Below are 21,928 nucleotides of genomic sequence, written 5' to 3'. Positions count from 1 at the left end.
AGAGAACTATTACCTGCCTCGTAGCTTTGTTTGTGATGATTAAGTACGCTGACTCATGTGAGGTGCTTAAAATGCTGCCCAGCATATTCGAAGTATTCAGGAAAGTTTAGCTAGGACTATTATTATTGGCATTATTAGTACGCAACAGACACACATACACACACAACTACAGGACTGGTTTTTATCATCCCCATTTTACAGATGAGGAAACAGAAGCAGCTATAGTTTAGATCTGGAGTTAAATCCAGGGCTGGCTGACTCCAAAGCCAGAGCATGTCATTTATACACTGCATTAGTAAACACGGTAAACAAGCCCATACATCCACAGGACGTTAAAACAGTGCTTTTCATTTTTATTTTATTTTTCCATCTGGGGGCTAGTCTTTTGCAGAGTCGGTTCCCCGACTGCAAATGGGGATACTTACCGTTCCAGCAATTAGACTCACAAGACTGGCACGAGGCTCGGGGAAAAGCCCATGTGCTTTGTAAAGTAACATATGAACAAGAGAGACACTGACTGTTTCCCAGGGCTTAAAGATGGGGAAGCAGAAAATATAGATATTTGGGCTGACAAAAAGAAGCTAGACATCTCTGTTTTGAGGAAGCTCCCACGCATGGCTTATTTCATTGCTAATTACAAGAATATATATTAAAGAAAGACTAGATCATGATCTGGTAAGTCATGTTTTACCAAATCAGGTTTTGCTATAGCCTGAGATTAGAAGAAACCTCTTTCTATAGACAATGCAGCATTCAGATGACAATGCTTCCTCTTTACTTGAAAGTGGCTTGGAGACAATCAGGACAACCTGGATAATCCAAAGGTTATTTTCTAATATGTGCGTTCCTGAGTGAGGAAGAAAGACAGTGTATATATGCCTGCACTTCAAAAACAATGAGAAACCTAGTTGAATTAAAAATATGCCTTACCCTGAGGAAACCATAATTGACAAAGACTCATGGACCCCAATGTTCATTGCAGCACAATTAACAATAAATGGCACCCCACTCCAGTACTCTCGCCTGGAGAATCCCACGGATGGAGGAGCCTGGTAGGCCACAGTCCACGGGGTTGCAAAGAATTGGACACGACTGAGCGACTTCACTTTCACTTGACTCACTTAAGACATGGAAGCAACCTAGACGTTCATCGACAGATGAATGGATAAAGAAGCTGTGGTGTATATACACAGTGGAATATTAGCCATAAAAAGGAACACATTTGAGTTAGTTCTAATGAGGCAGATGAACCTTGGAGCCAATCATACAGAGTGAAGTAAGTCAAAAGAGAAGAACAAATATCGTATATTAACACAAATATACGGAATCTAGAAACATGATCCTGATGAGCTTGTTTGCAGGGCTGCAGTACAGAGAACAGACTTCTGGGCACAGAGGGTGGGACGAATGGAGAGAGTATCATGGACACACGCACACTACCATTTGTAAAGCACAGAGCCAGCGGGAATCTGCTGTATGACTCGGGAAGCTCCAGCCAGGGCTCTGTGACAACCCAACGGGGTGGGACAGCGTGGGAGGTGGGAGGGAGGCTCCAGAGGGAGGGGTCGCATGCATACTTATGGCTGATTCATGTTGCTGTATGGCAGAAACCCACACAGTATTGTAGAGCAGTTATCCTTCAATTCAAAGTACATTTTGAAAAAAGAAAGGCAAAAAAATATGCCTTGACATATCCCCTGAGAAAACCATAATTCGAAAGGATGCATGTACCCAACGTTTATTGCAGCTCTATTCACAATAGCCAGGACGTGGGAACAACCTACATGTCCAAGGACAGATGAATGGATAAAGAAGATGTGGTGTATATATATATATATAGAACTCAGCTACAAAAAGAAAGAAAAAGGGGGTCATTTGTAAAGATGTAGATGGACCTAGAGTCTGTTATAGAGTGAAGTAAGTCAGAAAGAGAAAAACAAATACTGTATATTAATGCATATATGTGGAATCTAGAAAAAGGGTACAGATGAACCTATCTCCAGGGCAGGAATAGAGATGCAGGCATAGAGAATGGACACGCAGACACCAGGAGGGTGGGAAAGATAAAGTGAAAGTGAAGTCGCTCAGTCTTGTCTGACTCCTCGACCCCAAGGACTGTAGCCTACCACGCTCTTCCGTCCGTGGCATTTAAAGGTGGGACTAATTGGGAGATGATGATTGACATATATATATTACCATATGTAAAACAGATAGCTAGTGGGAACCTGCTATAAAGCACAGGGAGTTCAGGTTGGTCCTTTGTGATGACCTAGAGAGGTGGGATGTGGGGGTGGTGGGTGGGAGGGAGGTCCAAGAAGGAGGGGATACAGGTATACTTATAGCTGATTCACTTCACTGTACAGCAGAAACTAACACAACATTGAAAGCAATTATACTCCAGTAAAAAAAAACCAACTATACAAGAAAGTCATTCCTTCAGTTCCCAATGCTCCAGGAAGCTGGGGGGGCTGGACTCTGTGGTTAGGAGGCAGACAGGTGGGAGAAAGCAGAAAAGCAAGCATGTCCTGTCTTGCTGTATTTAGCAGAGGCTCTCTTTTTCAAGTTCATTAATAAGTCTGGCTCTCTCCCATTTCTCCCTGATACGCACCACAGGGTGGGCAGCTCCTGCCCCCATCTCAGCAGAGATTGCAAAGATGAGAAGCTGGAGATCGGGGAAACACCCGAACTGAGAAAAGGCAGGACTTGCAAAGTGGAAAGAGCAATTAACAAACATTTGAATACTGGGAATCAAATATTGTGGTTGGTGCAGAAAACCCTTATGAAAAATGAGGTTAATGTGGGAAATGCTATTACAGCATCAGCCCACGATGCTCGCCTCTCTAATTAAATTTCCCTCAATTCCACCTCATCAGATTTCTTGAGATTACCAGGGACGCATCAATAGCAAATTACTCTTGATGAATCATTTTACAAATTGCATTGCTCCCACCTTCTTGTTCCCTGTCACTGGAACATCATTAACAGATACAATTACCGACAACAGGGGGGCTGCTCCCAGTGGGATAAAATGACCCCTGGCTCACTCTAGGCATGGGTGGGAAGAGCTTGTTGTCTTTAGAAACCCCAGGAGAAAAAGAGGAAAAATCGGGACCCTGTGCATGGCCTTGGGCCATTTTACTGAGGTAGGATGGATTCAGGGCCATTCTTGTTCTAGATGTATTGAAAGCTGAGAGGAGATGGTCACTTCCATGCCTCTCCTCTACATCTGGCTTTGGGAACCCTTAGTAGTGCTAAAAATGTGAGCCTCTTCAGGGTGACACTCCAGGACCCTAAGTGGGTGGGCTCTGGCCCAGCCAGTTCTGGAGGGACTGTCTTTTGCCTGTTTCATGGGGCAGAGGAGAAGCAGACGTCCCTCTCCTGAAAACATGAGGTCCAAATCTTTCTGCTTGTTAGCACAGAAACTTGGCAGAAATTGACAGACTTCACATTAATACTCTCTTTTTAGGACTCCAAGTGCCCTTCCCCATGTCTATGTCCCTCTCTCCTTGTGTCAGTAGCTAAATGATACCCAGCCCAGAACTCTTTTTAGCTAACAGAGACTATGAAGCGTTCCTTGCTTCTGGGTTTCTGATCTGTTAGATGGAGATGGACAATTTCAAACACCCAGAGACCTAGAAATCCTGTTTCTAGGAATCTGTGTTATGGAAGAATTTTCATGGGCATCTTTACGGTGTTATCTATAACAACAACAATAAAAGAAGGTATGTGTCCACTAAGGTGGGGGACAGACTGTGGATCCTAAACTCAAAGGAATACTAGGCAGCTGGTAGTTTTACATATATTGACTTGAAAGTGAAAAAAAGCAAGTTTCACTACAAAGTGGATCATTCCACTTTTCAAAAAATGATAATATCAAAATGAATCCGCCACAGGTATACATGTGTTCCACATTCTGAACCCTCCTCCCTCCTCCCTCCTCATTGATGTTTGGCAAAACTAATACAATTATGTAAAGTTTAAAAATAAAATAAAAAAATGATAATATCTTTGTGATTTATTTTGTATTTGAAAGTGAAAGCCGCTCAGTCATGTCTGACTTTTTGTGACCCCCATGGACTACACAGTCCATGGAATTCTCCAGGCCAGAATACTGGAGTGGGTAGCATTTCCCTTCTCCAGGGGATCTTTCCGACCCAGGAATTGAACCAGGGTCTCCTGCATTGCAGGTGGATTCTTTACTAGCTGAGCTACCAACACTGAGAAATGTCTAGAAGGATGCACACTGGACTCTTGGCAGTGGCCACTCCAGGGGGTGAAACTGAACAGGGAGGAAGATGTTGTGAGGGCCTCCGTGCATGCTAAGTTGCTTCAGTCGTGTCTGACTCTGTGTGACCCCATGGACTGTAGCCCACCAAGCTCCTCTGTCCACGGGATTCTCCAAGCAAGAATACTCGAGTGGGTTGCCATGCCCTCCTCCAGGGGATCTTCCTGACCCAGGGGTTGAACTCATGTCTCCTACATTACAGGTGAATTCTTTACTGCTGGGTCACTGGGGGATTAAGGAAGATGGTCTCCATGATAAAAGAAAGAGGAAAGGAGGGGAAATAGGAAAATAAAAGAAATATTTTTGGGAAAAAAAGAAGAAAGGCAGACACACTAGGAGTCTGATATCCCTCTCCCGGACCTACTCATCCTGAATTTCCTGTTAATAATTCCCATCATTTGTTCATAGCTTTCTACTGATACATGAATATTGAAATAACATATTGTTGGCTTGGCCAGTTTTTGAACTTTAAATACATGCACTGTAATTATTATATTTACCATCCCCCAAAGTTATGTTCTAGACACTTGTCCAGATCAGCATGTGGAGTGTTCCTGCACTGGGTTCCCTGCTGCGTAGACTTTTGTTGTCAGAACAGACCACACTGATGGCCCATCAGATGTCGGACATCTGGATTGGTTCTGGTTTGCTGCTATTATGAACAACTCTGCTGTATTTCTGCACAAGCCTCTACCTCGGGTGGAATGTCTGTGTGGTATGTATCTATGTTCAACTTTACCAGCAAATGCTAAAGCATTTTCCAAACTCATTATGTGGCTCTCCCACCAGGGCATACATCATTCTTCATTGTGTGTGAGCTCAGTTGTGCCTGACGCTTTGTGAGCCCCTCTGTCCATGGAATTTTCCAGGCAAGAATATTGGAGTGGGTTGCCATTTACTCCTCCAGGGGATCTTCCTGACCCAAGGATCGAACCCGCATCTCTTGTGTCTCCTGCCTTGGCAGGTGGGTTCTTTACCAACTGCATCACCTGGGAAGCTGGTGGCTTTCAGGACATGTATAGATGGTTATCATTCTCCAACTTGACCATCAAATAATGTTGTCTCAACTTCAAACATGTCCTAACATAGTGGATGTGAAGTGGAATCTCTTTTTGATTTGAATTTGCATTTCTCTCATTACTCATGAGGCTGAACACCTTTTTATATGTGTGCATATATATTTTCTCTCTCTTTTTTATTTCTTTTATATCCGAGATTGGCCCTTTCTCTAAAGGGCCAGATAGCGAATACTTTTGGCTCTGTGGGCAACCACTCCATAATGGCATTGTGACCCCAAAGCAATCATAGTCAGCATGTAAATGAGTGTGACTGTGTTCCAATAAAACTTTATTTACAAAAACAGGGAGTGGGCTGGATTTGGCCTGTGGCTTATAGTTCGCTCTGACTCAGGGAATTTCTGAATTTGAGTACTTTTTGTATATTCAGATATGAGTACTTTTTAAAATGTGTGGCAAATATTTTCCTCTAGTATGTGATATGTCTCTTCACCCAGTGTATCATGTTTTTGATGAACAGAAATTCCTCTTTTAATTATTTTTATTTTAAACAGTGAACAAGATTTGCTGAAACTCAATATCAGCCTGGGTTTATTTCCCATCTGTTTCAAATATGATTAGGGCCTTCTGGAAGTCCAGCGGGACAGCATCTAATAAATAGGTGTCTAATACAGACAGACGACATCACCTCTGTGTGCAGAGACAGGCAGAAAATTAGAAGGTTTGGTATGACAAATGAGCAGGAAAAATCCTGAGAGGCGAGTACTGCTCTCAAAGGCAGCCCACGTGCCCCACATCTGAGCAGCATCGCCTGCCCAGGTGGAGGACCTGGGAGGCCCTTTGCATTGGAATACTTACCCCACAGACATCCTGGAAGTACTCACCTGGTTTGATGGGCTGCCTGTTTGAGAAGGTCAGAGGTGCAACGAGGAATTTGGTTTCTGCAACTGGCACCCAGTGGTGGAGAATTTTCACCGTCCAGACCCCAGGCCTCAGGGGCAAGTTCAAAGGGGGCTTGTAGTGGGTGAACTCGGCAGTGGACTCAATCAGGATGTCGTAGGTAGCTGCGATGATGTTGACGGGATCCACCCAGATGACAGTCACGGTCACGTTGGGGCCCTTCCCCCATTTCTGCATGCCCACCGGCTCGTCCATGGGCCCCAGGAGACCCCCAAAGTTGCGGAAGAGCCGCTCCTTGGCATCCCAGTCAGTGCCGACCTGAAACACAGGAGTGAATCTTGAAATCATTGGGCCTGAATGTGAGTGCTCCATCCCAGAAAGGCCTAGGATCCTGCTTTGGTTGTTGTTTAGGCACTAAGTTGTGTCCAGCTCTTTTGTGAACCTATGGACCATAGCCCATTAGTCTCCTCTGTCCATGGAATTTCCCAGGCAAGAATACTGGAGTGGGTTGCCATTTCCTCCTCCAGGGATCTTCCTGAACTAGGGATCAAACCCATGTTTCCTGCATTGGCATGTGGATTCTCTACCAGAGAGCCACGAGGAAAGCCCAGGATTCTGCTTACTGGGCTTCATTTATCCATTTTACTGATGAGGAAACTGAGGCTACAATTAAGTTACTTGCTCAGTAATTTAAGGCTGGACAGGCAGTTGGCAGGAGATTTGGGATTTGGATCTGGTCTGAAGGATTATGGGGCTATGGTCCATTTCCTTTGGGCCTCCTGTGTCTGGTTCATGGTGTGCATGAGGAATGAATGAATGCCCACTTGCAGGCCATCCCGAGGAAACATAACTCCTGCCACTCACCAAGTGCAGCTGATTTCCACTTTGGTTGTTGGCTTTCCAGATCACGTGCCTCTTTTTAGAGCAATCACTTTGAACAAGAGTGGAGCTCAGGATTTGGAGCTGCCCTGTCATAAGCTAGGGAAAAGGAGGGTCCCTCAGCATCGCCTATCATATGCAGGAGTTCAGATGGCTTTCCAAGGAAGAGACAGTTTTGGCTTCCCCAAAGCATCCTGAGCTGGACCCTATGGGGAGTGATGGTTGTATGATCCATCCTTCCTGCCAGTCAGTGGGGTGTGTGTGTATGGCTCTGACCCCAGAAATCTGCTCTTGGCTTCCATCTTTCCCCTTTTGGGGACTCCAATTTATTCTCCACCCAGTATCCAGAACAACCTAGTGAAACGGCCTCTCACTGCTCAAATCCCTGTGACTGCGCCCCTGCTGAATTCTAGTGTCCAGCACTGCTTGGTACACAGTCAATGGTCCATCAATCACCTAGTGAATGCATGCATGAATAACCTGGCAAACAATGAACTAACGACATAGATCCCTGACAGTGAGCTCTGTTACTATTTCAAGTCAGATGAAATCAGGGGTCTTCTCTCCCCCAGGAGGTTTAGTATAATGTTCTGAAGACGCAGGGTGTGGGCACATGCTAGCAGGCAATGAGCACACTACAAGGCCTGTACTGCTTCTGTGGTCCTTCCACAAGCAGCATCTCTGGTGTGTGTGTGTGGGGGTGGGGTGAGGAGGTGGTGCAGGTGTGAGTAAACATGTCTACACCTTGAGCAGACTTCACACGTGCAGTGCAAACACGAGCTGGTTTATGTTTTCATTGTTTCTGCCATGAGTTACTATACCCATCCCTAAGACACAGGGCTCCATGGCTAATATTTATCCAGAGTTTCTGGTGTTCCAGGCCTACTGCTAAGGGCATAGGTGCATTGATTCAGCTAACATTCCCATCTCCATCGAGGGAGCACCCTTGATCTTATTGTCACTTCACACAGGAGGAAATGCTCTGAGGTTCAGAGCAGTCAGATGACTTGCTCTGGTCAGTAAGAGGGACCCAGGAAGTCTGGGTCCAGGGGCTGGGTTCTTATTCACTCTTCTGTGTATCGCCTCCTATTCACTCACCCACTCATTCATTCATTTATCCAACACAAATGTATCGGACAACTACCACCTACCAGGGGTGGGTGTAATACACAATCACGGGCCCACAGCCTGCCTCAAGTTTCCACCTCTGGGCCAAGACTGACCTTGAGGAGCTGTCCTCAGGGCAGCAGAGGGAGTCATGGATAGTAGCAGCTGATCTCTCAGAGGACGAGCAGGGACTGCTCCTCCTGAGGACCCCTGGAGCCAGCACAGTGGCTGGAACACAGGAGGAGTGAGAACAACACTGTATATTGAGGGAATAAATGAATGAGCGAGCAGGATGCAAGCCAGGCCCCAACGTCACAGAGATTTTTCTAGAGATGTCCCATTCTGCGACTTCCCTCCATACAATCCTTTCCAGTTCCTTCTTGTTGTTCATTAGTCCAGTCTCTCCTCCTGTCCTGACCTGCAAAGTCTGGTCCTTTTTCACCCAACTCCAGCCTCATCTACATCCCTCTCTCCTCCTCCACTCCACCCTGTCTAGGCCACCCTGGAACACTCTCAGCACCTCTGCCAGAAGGGCTCTCTCACCCCCTGATCTTGTGTCTGCGCCTGGCTCTCTCTTGGGCTGGGTCTTCTTTCCTTCCTCACTCTCCTCCTGGCCAGCTCATTATCCAGCTCTCAGTCCAGGTGTCACCACTCCTGGGAAGCCTGCCTTGCTTACAGGCATCCCTGACATTCTTGTCTAAGCTTAGCTTTTTATTTATGTAGTTATTTAGTGCAGTATCACATTCTAATTGACATGCCTCTCTCCATGGCTCAAAACTGTCGACTGCATGAAGGCAGGGACCACATCTGGCTTGTTCACCAAAATATCACTAGTGTCTAAAACAATGCTCAGCACACGGTACTCATTCAAGCACACTCAATCTCTCTCTGTCAAACCATCCATCATCTATCTACGTCATGAATGATTAGGGGCTGAGCATATGGGCAAATAGATTAATGATCACAAAACTCCTTTGGGGTCCTACTTAACAGAGGGATTTATAACCAATTAGGGGACTATCCCCTAAAGAAATGGGGGTGAATAATTCTCTAAGTTTGAGTTTTATAACCAAGTAACCCAGGTGGAAGAGTTGTAGAGCAGCTGACAGTGGGAAACTTGAATTTGTCCTAAATCTAGGAGAGGAGAAGGAGGAAGGCAGCTGCCGTCTTCAGCACAAGGAGAGGTGGGGCTGCCCAGAGGGGTCCCGTTGCTATCACTTGTCTGTGGCTCAAGAGCTCACCTGACCTCACTGTGGAAATCCACTGCCATTCACCATCAAGTGATCAGTTACTCAAATTTAAGTATGTATTGAGGATCAAGCTCAATATATTGCTCCCCAGCTTCAAGCCCACCATGACTTCTTTCCCACTACACCTAAAATGCAATTCAAACTTCTTTCCAGGGCCTGTGAAACCCCTCATGATCTGTTCCCTGTCCTCCTGAGTCCTTCCTCCTGCTCACTGGCCATGCCAAGCTCCTTCCTGGGGCCTCAGGACCTTTGCACATGCTCTTCTTTTGGAAGATCCCAGAGTGTTCCAGGTCTCCCCACTGCTTACTCCTTTACAGGTTTCAACTCTGAAGTTATCTCATTAGAAATGCCTTCCTGAATGACTCGCTCCATCAACGTGTAACCCAGCAAGACCCTATGGGGCCTCCTCAGGACAGATCCCCCATGTCCTTCACCTGCCTCTTGTCTGTAATAAAAACTTTACCCTCCAAGGCCTTCTTCAAATTCTAAACAATGAATTTAATCAGAGGTGTGAGAAAATGCAGAAAGAAAGGAAAACAGTCAAGTGAGACAAAATAATAATAATTTAGCCATTAAATGAAGTCGAGGATCTTTTAGTTCCTCCTCAAGGACAATAGATAATATTCTGAGCCATAACCTCGAGGCTTTTTGCAGATACTGAAATCCCCAGCAGGTGGAAGAAGTTAACTGTATGCTGCCCACAAGCACAGAGAGCCCGGAACCATTGGAACCATAAGGTTGATGATGTTGACTCCCGATTACCTCACCACCAACCAATCAGAAGAACATCCACGAGCCGGTCATGCACCCCACAAGTGCCCTCCCTCACCCTGTCTTTAAAAAACTTTCCCTGAAAGCTATCAGGGAGTTTGGACCTTTTGAACACTAGCTACCTGGTCTCCTTGCTTGGCACCTGCAATAAACACCACACTTTTCCTTCACCACAACCCTATGTCAATAGACAAACTTTACTGAGTGTGGGCGAGTGGACCCAAGTTTGTTTTGGTAACAGAAAGCTGTCCCACCAGCCTGTCAAACCCTCAGAAAACATGGATGAAGTCTTATTTTCTTTATAATCCTTGTCATTAACTGGAATACTTTGGTTCACTTATTTGCTCAATCACTGGCTGGCTGCCCCAGTAAACAGCAATCCCAAGACAACAAGGATCTGGTCTATTCAGTTCACCACGGCCGCTCCCACCCTCACACATCATAGGCTGCTGATGGAAGGAGCATCCTTCCTCTATGCTATCAGCATGGGACTCCCAGGGATGGAGTGTGCGAACCAGGCCCTATGCAAAGCCCCAGGACCGTGTGACCCGATGGAGATTCTCAACAGCCCACAAAGTGGCCCTGTACTTCATTCCCTCCTTCTAGTCCAATTTTACACCATTTACCTTAAAACCAAGAAAAAAAATTCATTACACAAGTTTCAGGGCTCCCTGCACCCCACGCTGTTCCTCTGCCAGAGATCTGGGTGGTTCCCACACCCAGGATACCAGAGCTATGTAGCTCAAGCCCTAACTAATCACTAGTCATGGACTGGCCAACATCTGTCACTGCCAGAAGTGCCCAGTTACCCACCAGCAGGCTGATAAACAGGGAGAGCCTAGTGACCAGGCATCCGTCTCCTTAATGACATAAATGTCTTCAATCGGCTGCTTGGGCCCCCAGCACAGAATCCAACTGGGGCAGCATCTAATTGCTCCTTGACACCAGTAATTTACGAAGCGGGCTCCCACGGAGCTCGGATCCAGCCAATCCATTTGGAGCCTTCATCGAAAATGGTGGCCTGGGGTTTCCCTGGAGGTCCAGTGGTTAAGAAGCTGCCTTGCAATGCAAGGGGCAACTGTTTGATACCTTGTCCTGGAAGATCCCACATTGCAATGGAGCAACTAAGCCCGTGAGCTTCCATTACTGAGCTGGTGCTCTAGAGCCCCTGTGCCTCAATTACTGAAGCCCATGTGCTCTAGAGCCCCTGCTCTGCAACAAGACAAGCCACCGCAGTGAGAAGCCTGAACACTGCAACAAAAAGACCCGCTACCGCTAAATAAATACATGAATCTTTTAAAAGAAAGAAAATGGTGACTTAATAAGAAATTTCTACCCCTGCCTGTGTGGTGCCCATCCAGTCAGGCCTAGGTTGCCCAGGCAGGGCCACAGGGGCTGGAAAATGTAAGCAGGTCAGATGCTTCCTCCCACCCCACTCCTGGCCCCCAAGATTCTCCATATTCTATGGTCAGACTCTTTACCCCTAACCCAGCAGCCAAATTCACTGGAAATGCTGAAGTCCAGGGATGGACCACCTCTTTAGGTACTTGCTGACATGCAGAAAGCAGGGATAAGGTGCTGGAGTTTCATGTGGGCAACGCTCACCAAGCATGGTCATGCCTCCCCTTCTCACCAGCATCACTACCCAAGCACAGACACTCACTCATTCAGAAATCCTATTTGCATCTACAAAGGCTGTGTCCTCTTCTGTGTGCTGAGGATACAGCAGTGAGCAAGTGCTATAGTCTCTGCTCTCTTGCAGACAATCACCAAGTGATCAGAGAAATCAACAAGGTCATTTGAGATGATAAATGCTAAGAAACATAAAATAGGGATGTCCTGGATGAAAAATTGTGACAAAAGTGGGTGGGCATGGAAGGCTTCTCTGAAGGTGCACCATTTGATTTAAGATCAGAATGACCACAGGAAAAAGGTGAAAACCTGGAAGAAAGTATTCTGGGCAGGAGGATGTGGTGTGACAAGCTTGAGGCAGGACAGAACTTGGAATATGGATAAAGATGCAAGAAGTGTGAGTGGGAAAAAGAGTGGGTCCTGGGTGAGACCGGAGAAGCAGACAGAGGCCAGATTATGTAGTGCCTTTCAGGTCTGAAGATGGTGTTGATGTTACAAGGGAGGTGCTAGATGAATCCATCTCCCAAGGCAGAAAAATAACTAAAAGCCGATGCAGTCCTGGGAGGTAGAAACTGCGTTCCACGGATCCATGCATCCATGCATCAGACCATCTGTCCATCTATTGACACCTCTGTCCAATCCTCTACGCGTGCATGCATCCAATACTTATCCATTCAATGACTGATCTGGTGATGACTCTGAGTGAAACTCTATTCTAGGAACTGGGGAGACAAAAGCACAATTAAGCATAGGATTTGTGGCCTAAGTGACCTGGATTCAGTGTTGGGCTCTTCTGCTTCCTAGCTATGATCCAGAAAGTTATTGACTCTCCATAGGCCTCAGTTCTCCAATCTGTAAGATGGGACTAATGCCACAACTTTATTAGGAAACTGGCTTGTTATTGGTTTATTACTAACACAGGATTAGAAGGAATCACTAATTAGGGTAAAAAATGAAAAGGAATAGAAGTTCTACTATAAAGACATACCAAGGCTCCAGGTTGGTTGGTGCACTGATATGCACCACCCTGGACCTTCTCCAGGCACAGGGCGAGCTTATCTTTGGGGTCCTTCAAGGCACCTTCTCCTCCATTTCCAACTACAAGTGTCAGAGCAGGAATAGAACCCAGCAACGGTGCGGCCAGAGGCAATGTTGTGAGACAGTCTTTGGCCTCCTACCTCAGAAAACTGAAGCCTCCCAAAGTCGCTGGGTGGGCTGGCGATCTTGAAGACTTTCTTCGGCATCACCCACGTCTCCAGGGTCTCAAGTTTGCTCACGGCCAGATTTGTAGCATGATGCTTGATCAGAAAGCCCTGGAAACGGTCAGCAAGGAAGTAGAGGTGGACAGAGGCTGGGTGGCCCATTGGATAGTACCTGAAAAACATGCACAGGCTCATGCGAGCTCATGGGTCAGGACTGGATGTGAGTCAGTTACGATGCGGCTCCTCACCCTTCATGCCGATCCTGTTCCTAAGATAACCCCCACTTCATACAAAGCTCACTGTATTTCTGAAGGCTGATCCCATGTTTCTAGGATCTCAATAACTATTAACAATAACTTTTCTGCTGATCATACGTGTAAAACATACTGACTGTATGAAAGCACAATTATGAAAATAAAAATGTCTACTTTGGATGCTTCTTCCATGTTGCTGTCCTTCAGTTGCTAACAACAGCTAACTAACAAGTTGTGTCCAACCCTGCACGACCCCAGGGACTGCAGCATGCCAGGCTTCCCTGTCCTCCACTACCTCCCAGAGTTTGCTCAAGTTCACGTCCATTGGGTCCATTGATGCTATCTAACTGTCTCATCCTCTGCTGCCCCATTGTCCTTTTGCCTTCAATCTTTCCCAGCATCAGGGACAGATGATGTCAGTTCACAGATATATTCAGTGATCCTCTGGTGCTGGGTACTGAGAAGCGACAATGGTGTGCCAACAATGTCATCATGACATATTTCCTTTCAGCCTTATTTTCTATGCACATATTTACATAAATTCTCTATAGCTGGGATCATAATATACACACTGGCTCTAGCCTGGTTTTGCTTCATCGTATTTCCTGATCATTATCATGTCTTTGAATAGTCTCTGAAAGCACGATTTTTTTGTGTGTGTATACATTATTCCAGTGTATGTAATACCGTGACATGGAACTATAATACCAAAATATGGTTTTATAAACAGGGAAAGTTCCCCATCATTGAGTGTTCAACTTGTTTCTAATTTTTTTTGCCATTCTAAACAATGCTGTGGTAAGCATCCTTGAGCAAAAATGTTTTGGGAAACATTTCTCCCTCTCTAATCTCCAAGAGGCTCTTGATGTCTGCTGTGTAAGTTTATCAGAAAGGTTGTTCCGATTTACACTCTCATCGTCCTTTTCACCAATGCACTGGGTATGATGTTTAAAAAGTATTGCCAACCTGAGATAAATACATACATAGACAAATAGCATGTTTTAAGATGCAGGTCTTTGATCCACAAAAGGGCTGAAAGGGGCAGGGAAGCTAAACAGATGCCCAGAGGAGGAGGGAGGAGAGCAGACAGAGAAGGAAGGACGAGCGTGGACAAGCCTAGGTCTTTGTCCTTCCAGGCTATAAAATGAAAAGCTGCCGGCTTTTGCACTGTGTGAGGTGCAGGGCACTTACAGGATGCTTTTGGTTCCAGCATTCCACAAATCACTGTCCACTCACTGCCTTCCCTCTGGTCCTGCCCTGGAGTTTAAGTCTTTACCTCTGATTATAACAGGGAAGCTGCCTTCCTGTATTATGCATCTCCTGAAATCACTGCCTTGTTATCAGGTGCCTCCGGGGCTCTGAGCAAAAAGACCTGCCCCGTCTTCAGACTGCTCACCGCACATTCCCGGCCCTCGCAGGTCCACTTGGGTCTGGACTTTGGAAGCAGAAAACCCTCCCTGTGCTGCAGAACTTGCTGCCACGATGGAATGTTCTACATCTGCATCATCCAGCCCAGTAACCCTAACCACTGCTGATGACAGAGCTCTTGACGTATGGCTGGTGTGGTTGAGGGGCCACACTTTAAATGTGAGTTAATTTAAACTTAAATGTCTCCTTGTGGAGACAGCATAGATGGTGCTGTGAAAGTGTCCTGGGGTTGCCTGCATTGATGTCCCCAAATTGTCACTTCTTCTGTCTCTTTCCCACGTGACTTGGTGGGTTTCCTTGCACCAGTGAGGTGAGTCTATTTCCCCCTTCTCAAACCTGCTTGGCCAGCAGATGAGGTATCTGCCAGTTCTGAGCCCGGATCCCAGGTAGGCTTGCACATTTTCCATCCCCTCTCTTGCTCCTCTGTGATCACTGTGAGAGCACAGGTGGGCTAACATGTGGGAAGGTGAGATGTTTGGAGCAGAGCTGAGCCACCCCAGGTATCCCAGCCAAAGCCATCCTAGACCCACCAACAACTCCCAGCCAAGGGCAACATAGCCTCCCTCCTGACCCGCCCCTGGCTACAGAAGTGGAAAAGATGCCAGCAGAGCCTAGGAATACTGCTCAGCTCACCTGCAAGCTTGAAGGCTCTGTAAATGCTTATCGTTTCAAAACACCGACTTGGGGCTAGTTTGTTATGTGACAGTATTGCAATGGATAAATAATACACTGTCAGGGCTCGTTCTGTAAGGTGGGTGGACTAGTGACAGTCAAAGAAAAGCAGGAGAAATTATTACCATGGAAGTCAAAAGAAGCAAGTGTTTCCAGAAGGGGGCAGTCAGTTGTATGGGATGTTGCTAAGGGGTCAGGTAAATAAGTGATGGTCAAGAAATCCAGGAGTTAACCTTGCATTGCCCCTGTTCCTTCTTCCAAGAAATCCTGTTTTCTCCACCTGAATCCATTCTCTACTGTCCTATGTATGGCCAGCATCCTGGTCCAAGCCACCATCATGTCTTATCTGGACATTTGCTGGAACTGCCTTACTTATCTTCCTCTGTCTTTTGTCTGCTGTAATGGATTCTCAGAGTAGCCATATCTGTCATCCCTTCCTTAAATACCACAAGGGGCTCTGCTTATGCTTGGATAAAACCCAACCTCCTTACCTGGTCTACAAGGTCCTGCCTCTTTCTCTAGCCTCATTTTGTTTACCTTTGTCCCAATTCACCACCTTCTAGCCACGTGGACCTTATTTTGAAGTCTTGAACACCCTAAGCTCACTTCTAGCCCAGGGCCTTTGCACGGGACATTCTCTCTGCTGGGGATGCTCTTTTCCTCTACTGATCGCATGGTGGGCTCTGTCTTATCTTTTTGGCTAAATGTTACCATCTCAGAGAGATCTTCCTTGACTGCTGACTCTTAAGTCACCAACTCACTGCTGTTACTTGAGCTTATCCTCACTGCAGAGCATTTATCTTTAGAGACTTTTGTTCTTGTTGCTGTGAGCTGGGGTACTGCTTGTCTTCACACTAGAATGGGAGGACCTTGAGCTTGGGGCCTGGTCTGTCTGGGTCATGGCTGAGTGCCCAGTGCCTAACACACAACCTGCCACATGGTAGATGCTCAATTGATACTTAAGGTTTGAGTGAAGATTCTAGAAGGATATTCTCTTGAACCCTTTGCTTCTAAGATACATCTAGGGAACCAGAAACCAGAACTGAACACAAAGTCCCTTGGTACCGACTCTAGACTGTATATGGTAATTAAGTAACTAAAACTGAGAGGAGAGTTGTAACTAGATGCAATAGAAGATGCCAGATGCAACACAATAGAACCTAAACGATGCCTCTGGTGCATTTGCTTGGCCCAAAGGTGTTTTTATTTCTTATTTAAATGAGGTGGGCATTAAAAAATTTGGGAAGCTCACACAAAAATGTGGATTTCTAATTTGTCTGAAAAAATCAGGAGATGTGATTGGCAGCTCCAAGTGTACATTCCCACAGGGCAAGGATGTGCTGGAATTCAGCACCGGGACCCTGGGGGCCCCTGGTCCATAGGATCAGTCCATCCTTAGCTAAGGACACATGCTTCCCTCCTGGCCCTAGATCACATTTGAATTTGAGGACCTGTAATAAAACACTGACATCCTTATCTCTGAAAGGGACTCTCAAGCAGACTTTCATTTTCTTGTTCTCCCCATCTGCCATTTTGAAATTTTCTGCAATGAATAAATGTTATCTTCTAACAACAAAAAAAAGCAATAAACATTTTTTTTTATGAAAGTGTATACTATAGACTAGAAAGCCACAATCTGCATGAAATGTCCAGAGAAAATGAGATTTTTGAAATAAAGTTTCTACTTTTCTCCCCAGATAGCTCTGGGGTAGGAATTTACTGTCTTTTGCCTTTTGGGATAAGGGTCCTTTGTCCTGATTTATTTTTAGGCTTGTATTAATAAATATATTGGCTTTGCCCACAGCAAGGCACAGGGGTTCCATTATAATAAAAAATGAAGTAGAAGCCAAAGGATTCCAGGCCTGAGGCAACGTGATGGCTTGCTTAATCCCAAAACAAATAGCAGAAGAAAACTTCAGCAATCATAAATCACTTGGAGGTGTCTTTCAAAATTTCATCTAAGATTATTTACCTTACAAATGCTATGAAACCTGGGATTAAAACGACTCTTGAAACGATATTTGCCTTCCAAGCACCAGTCATCTCCTGGGGCCACATACGGTGGCTCCTGGGACAGGGATTCTGCCCTGGACTAGCAGGGAGGAAAAGACATACACTGATGACCTTGATCCTCACTGATGACCTTGACCTGAGGCACTGCTGTTACTAGCAATGGGAGTGTTAAAGGAAAATCTGCTTTCAAATGAGAAGAGGTGAGGGGTGGGCTACTGGGGAAGCTCTTAGCCAGCTTCACAGAGGAAATGGCAGCTCAGATGACCCTGGAAGCCTCGGAAAAGGCGGATTGAGTGGGGACAGTCAACAAAGGACAGCACAGAGGAACTGATAGACAGTTCATATGACCAGTGATGGAGCAAGCAGCTCACACAGCTGCATCTTAAGAATACTGGAAACTAAGATACCAACAATGGCATAAACATTTACTAAAGCACTTCAGATATAAAATACTGTTAAAATGGGGATAATGATAATAATAATACATGACTAATAAAGTAGTTTTAGAGGATTATCCCCTTTAAACCTAACAACACCTTATGCTGTAAGCCTTATTATTATTCCCATTTTACAGATGAGGAAACTGAGGCTCAGGGAGGTTCAAGACTTGTCCAAGGCCAATAGCTAGTAAGAGTGGAGTTCAAATGGCAGGTTCTGGGTTTCTAACCCATTCTGGTCTTCTTTTAAACTAAATCAGGACCTGCAGGTAGAGGAGAGAGAAGGCTGAGGGGAAAATTGTTGCAGGCATGTGGAAACCCAGCTGATCTGCATGGGGTCCCAGTCAGGAAAACCTTCCATGTTTTCAGAGTTTTGTAGAACAAAATAGTTCCTTTCCTGTCCCCCTTCCGTTCTTGAGAGGAAGGAAGAGCAGGGCAAGGAGGGACACGTAGAAGGCTCAGAGGAGAAAGACTGATGCTAATAATTTTTTCTTTGTTGTTTAAAGAGGAAGGTGGGAGGAGGAGGCAGAGGCAGAACAAGAAAGAGAAGGAGAGTGATTGGAGGCACTTCTGGGAGTCCATCCTCAGGAAATAATCAGAAAGGAGAATGGAAAAAAAAAAAAAAAGCTTTCTGCAAAAAGATATTCATCAGAACAATGGCAACAGGAAAGGGCTAGATTAAGCAAACTCTGGAATTTCTACTCAATGGAATACCAGCGGCATTAAAAAGGGTCATTATCATTATGGAAAGCTGAAGAGGAGCAAGGAGAGGAGGGGCTAATATTACAATGCTGAGCAAAAGAAACAGGACACGTAATCCTTGCAATTATGAAATATCTGCAATGCATATTGCTGAAGAAGAAGAGAAGCAGCCCCAAATTAAAAGGGTTTGGTAGGCTTAGGGAAAGGCAGGGGAGGTGGGGGTGATGTTGAATCCTTTCCCCACCTCCCCTCTTCTTTCCATATATTCTAGAACATTCTTTCCTGAAGTATTAACTAGTACCCACCAGTGGTAGATGAGATGATTCTAAAGGTTGCTGCTACTGCTGCTGCCAAGTCGCTTCAGTCGTGTCCGACTCTGTGCGACCCCATAGACGGCAGCCCACCAGGCTCCCCCATCCCTGGGATTCTCCAGGCAAGAACACTGGAGTGGGTTGCCATTTCCTTCTCCAATGCATGAAAGTGAAAAGTGAAAGTGAAGTCACTCAGTCGGGCCTGACTCTTAGCGACCCCATGGACTGGAGCCTACCAGGCTCTTCCGTCCATGGGAATTTCCAGGCAAGAGTACTGGAGTGGGGTGCCATTGCCTTCTCCATCTAAAGGTTACGTGAACGTTTTAAATAATCGTTCTGCCTTCCATGATGTTACTGGTTATGTTCTCAGGTCTGACAAAATAGTATGGTCGTGTTTTAGGAAGGAGTCAATTTTCAGAGACACATGAAATGTTTATGGGATTTGCTTCAATCAAACTAATCTGGGAGGAGGGGGAAGGTGGGTGAAGGCAGAGATGAAACTGCACTGGCTGGGAGTCGGTAATCACTAGAGCTGACGATGGGAGATGGGATTTCATTTTTCTCTCCATTTGGTATATATCTGACATTTTCTAAAACAAAAAGTAAAACAAAAATGTTCTGTATTTTCATGATTGCTTTCCATTTAAAACAAACAGAACTATCTAATATGGTGCATAAAGCTTTCTTCTAAAATATGTATATTTAGCCTAAAGAATGAGTCCACAGAAAGGCAGGACTTCCCTGGTGGTCCAGTGGTTAAGATTCCATGCTCCCAATGCAGGGGGCTTGGGTTTGATTCCTGGTGGAACTAGATCCTGCGTGTGTGTGCGTGTGTGTGAGTTGCTCAGTCGTGTCCAACTCTTTGTGACCCCATGTACTGTATACCACCAGGCTCCTCTATCCATGGAATTCTCCAGGCAAGAATACTGGAGTGGGTAGCCATTTCCTTCTCCAGGGGATCTTCCTGACCCAGGGATGGAGTCTGCACTGAAGGCAGATTCTTAACTGTCTGAGCCACCAGGGAAGCCCAGATCCCACATGCCACAATTGAAAGATAATGCATGCCTGCAACTAACACCCGGTATAGCCAAATTTTTTTTTTTTTTTTAAAGAATGAGTCCACAGAAAGGAAATAAGTAGGTAAATATTAGATCTGCTATTCTGAGAAGGTAAAAGGGTTATGAGGGCTTAGACAGGAAATGCTCTGAATGCTGGGAAGTCCGCGTAGCTGACTGTTAGGGAGAAGCGTGGGGTGCAGCGGCAACCCCGCAGAGGAGGGCTGTCCCTCGTCCCTGGTCACCCCGTCCCTCCCGGCTCACCTGCAGCTGCTCTCCCCGGGGGCGCGCAGCAACGCCTCGGCCCTACGGAGGCCCAGGCGGGAGAAGGAGTGGTACAAAGTCAGCGTGACGTCACTCAGGCTGTGGATGCCGTCGGGCTCGTCGTAGACGTTCTCCCAGTAGGAGCGGAGGCCCGGGGTGCCCGCGGGGTAGTTCCCATACAGGTAATAGTCCAGCTGCCCGATGATTTCCTGATTCACCACAGCTTCAAACTTGCGGGCAAAGAAGGTGGGCCGGGCTGTCTGCTGTGCTCGTGGGATAAAGAGAGCGGAGTCAGCCAGTGGGATGGGGGAGGTGGGGATGGAGGAGGCGAGCTCTGCTGTTCCAGCCTGTCTGGATCCACATCACCATTCAGACACCTACTGCCCTCTCTGTTCTCAGTTTCCTCATCTGTCAAAAGGGTTTTAGGATTGAACGAGTTAATATTTGTAAAGCATTGAAAGCAATGAGGGACACAGAAGTCAGCTTCATTTAAATATCTGTGAAATAATTACAGCTTAGATGGTTATAGTTGGGAGGGATCTCAGAAATCATTTAGCTGGAGGTCTAGGGCAAATACCGCCTACGGAAGTATTTTAGTTGTCCGGAAGAATGTTTTAAAATTGAATTAACTGGCAACATTTTATAAGTGGAAGAGTTCATGGAAACTTTTGGCTTCTCTTGAAAAAGAAATGATCTGGCAACGGTAAGGACTAGTTCCTGCATGGTAACATAGTTAAAGCTGAATAGCGGCTGTCCCTTTAGATGGGTATGGGCCTTGTGGCTCACCACAATCCCTACCACTCCCTACTGTCTCCTGGGCATTATAATTGACTTACAGACTCAGAGGGAACACCCTGGATTTACTGATCAGAATCCCTGGAAGTGAGGCTTAGAAATCTGTACTCTTAACAGGCTTCGAAGGTGATTTGTTTGCTCATTAGGGTGTGAGGACAAGGCAAATGACATCTGAGCTGGCTGCAGATCAGTCACCTAAACAGCCTTAAAATATTCAGATTTTGGAGTCCTTCCCCAGACCGACTGAGTCAACATCTCTGAAGATGAGGTTTAGGAATCTGTATAGCAAAAAAAGGCTCCCAGGTGATTATGCTACATGTTTGAGGGCTACTTATGTAAACCAAATTTTCAAAGGGGCTGAATGCGTAAGAGGGAAAGGAACTTATCTAAAGTCACACAGTAAGGTAATGCGAGAGCCAGGATTCAGATCCAGGGTCATGGGTTACAGAAGTGAAGTACTGAGCACTTGTTATCTACCAGGTCTTAAACCATGGTCTGGGGCAAGATCAATAAACCTTTTCAGCAAAATGGCAGATAATAAATATTTGCAGCTTTGCAACTACTCAACTCTGCTGTCAGAGTGTGAAAGCAGCCATAGACAAACTGGAAAATGAATGGGTTTGTGGCCGTGCTCCAGAAACAAATCATTTAAAAACAGGGAGTGGGCTGGAGCAGCCCAGGGGCTGTAGCTTGCTGACCTCTGGTCTAGGGCTATGGAAACAACTAAACCACAGACCCTTCCTTTGAGGGGCCTGTGATCTTGTGTAAATTTTGACCTTCATTTAAGTCTAGCATTGTTCTCACTTCAATGCATTAACAGCAACAATAATGACAATAAAAACTGAGCATATACTATACGTAGAGCATTGCATTTTGTCATTATCTCTAATCCTCCCAATAACTCTGCAAAGCGGGTGCTATGATTCCTATTTTACAGATGAGGAAACTCAACTTA

At 45.8% G+C, this 21,928-nt stretch overlaps 1 protein-coding gene across 1 annotated transcript in view; it reads right to left on the bottom strand.

Annotated features, from left to right (window-relative positions):
• Positions 1–21,928, bottom strand: part of XYLT1 (xylosyltransferase 1) — a 346,464-nt gene that overhangs the window by 7,981 nt on the left and 316,555 nt on the right. Inside the window, exons 9-11 of the mRNA XM_055561345.1 lie at positions 20,179–20,441; positions 13,019–13,214; positions 6,186–6,519 (exon numbers count right to left, since the gene is read on the bottom strand). Of these exons, the coding sequence (XP_055417320.1) occupies positions 6,186–6,519; positions 13,019–13,214; positions 20,179–20,441 (793 nt within the window). The remainder of the gene's footprint in view (positions 1–6,185; positions 6,520–13,018; positions 13,215–20,178; positions 20,442–21,928) is intronic.

The sequence above is a fragment of the Bubalus kerabau genome, chromosome 23 (genome assembly GCF_029407905.1).
Source record: "Bubalus kerabau isolate K-KA32 ecotype Philippines breed swamp buffalo chromosome 23, PCC_UOA_SB_1v2, whole genome shotgun sequence".
NCBI lineage: Eukaryota > Metazoa > Chordata > Mammalia > Artiodactyla > Bovidae > Bubalus > Bubalus kerabau.
Note: the sequence above shows the minus strand (reverse complement) of the source record. Positions and strands in the feature narration are given on the sequence as shown.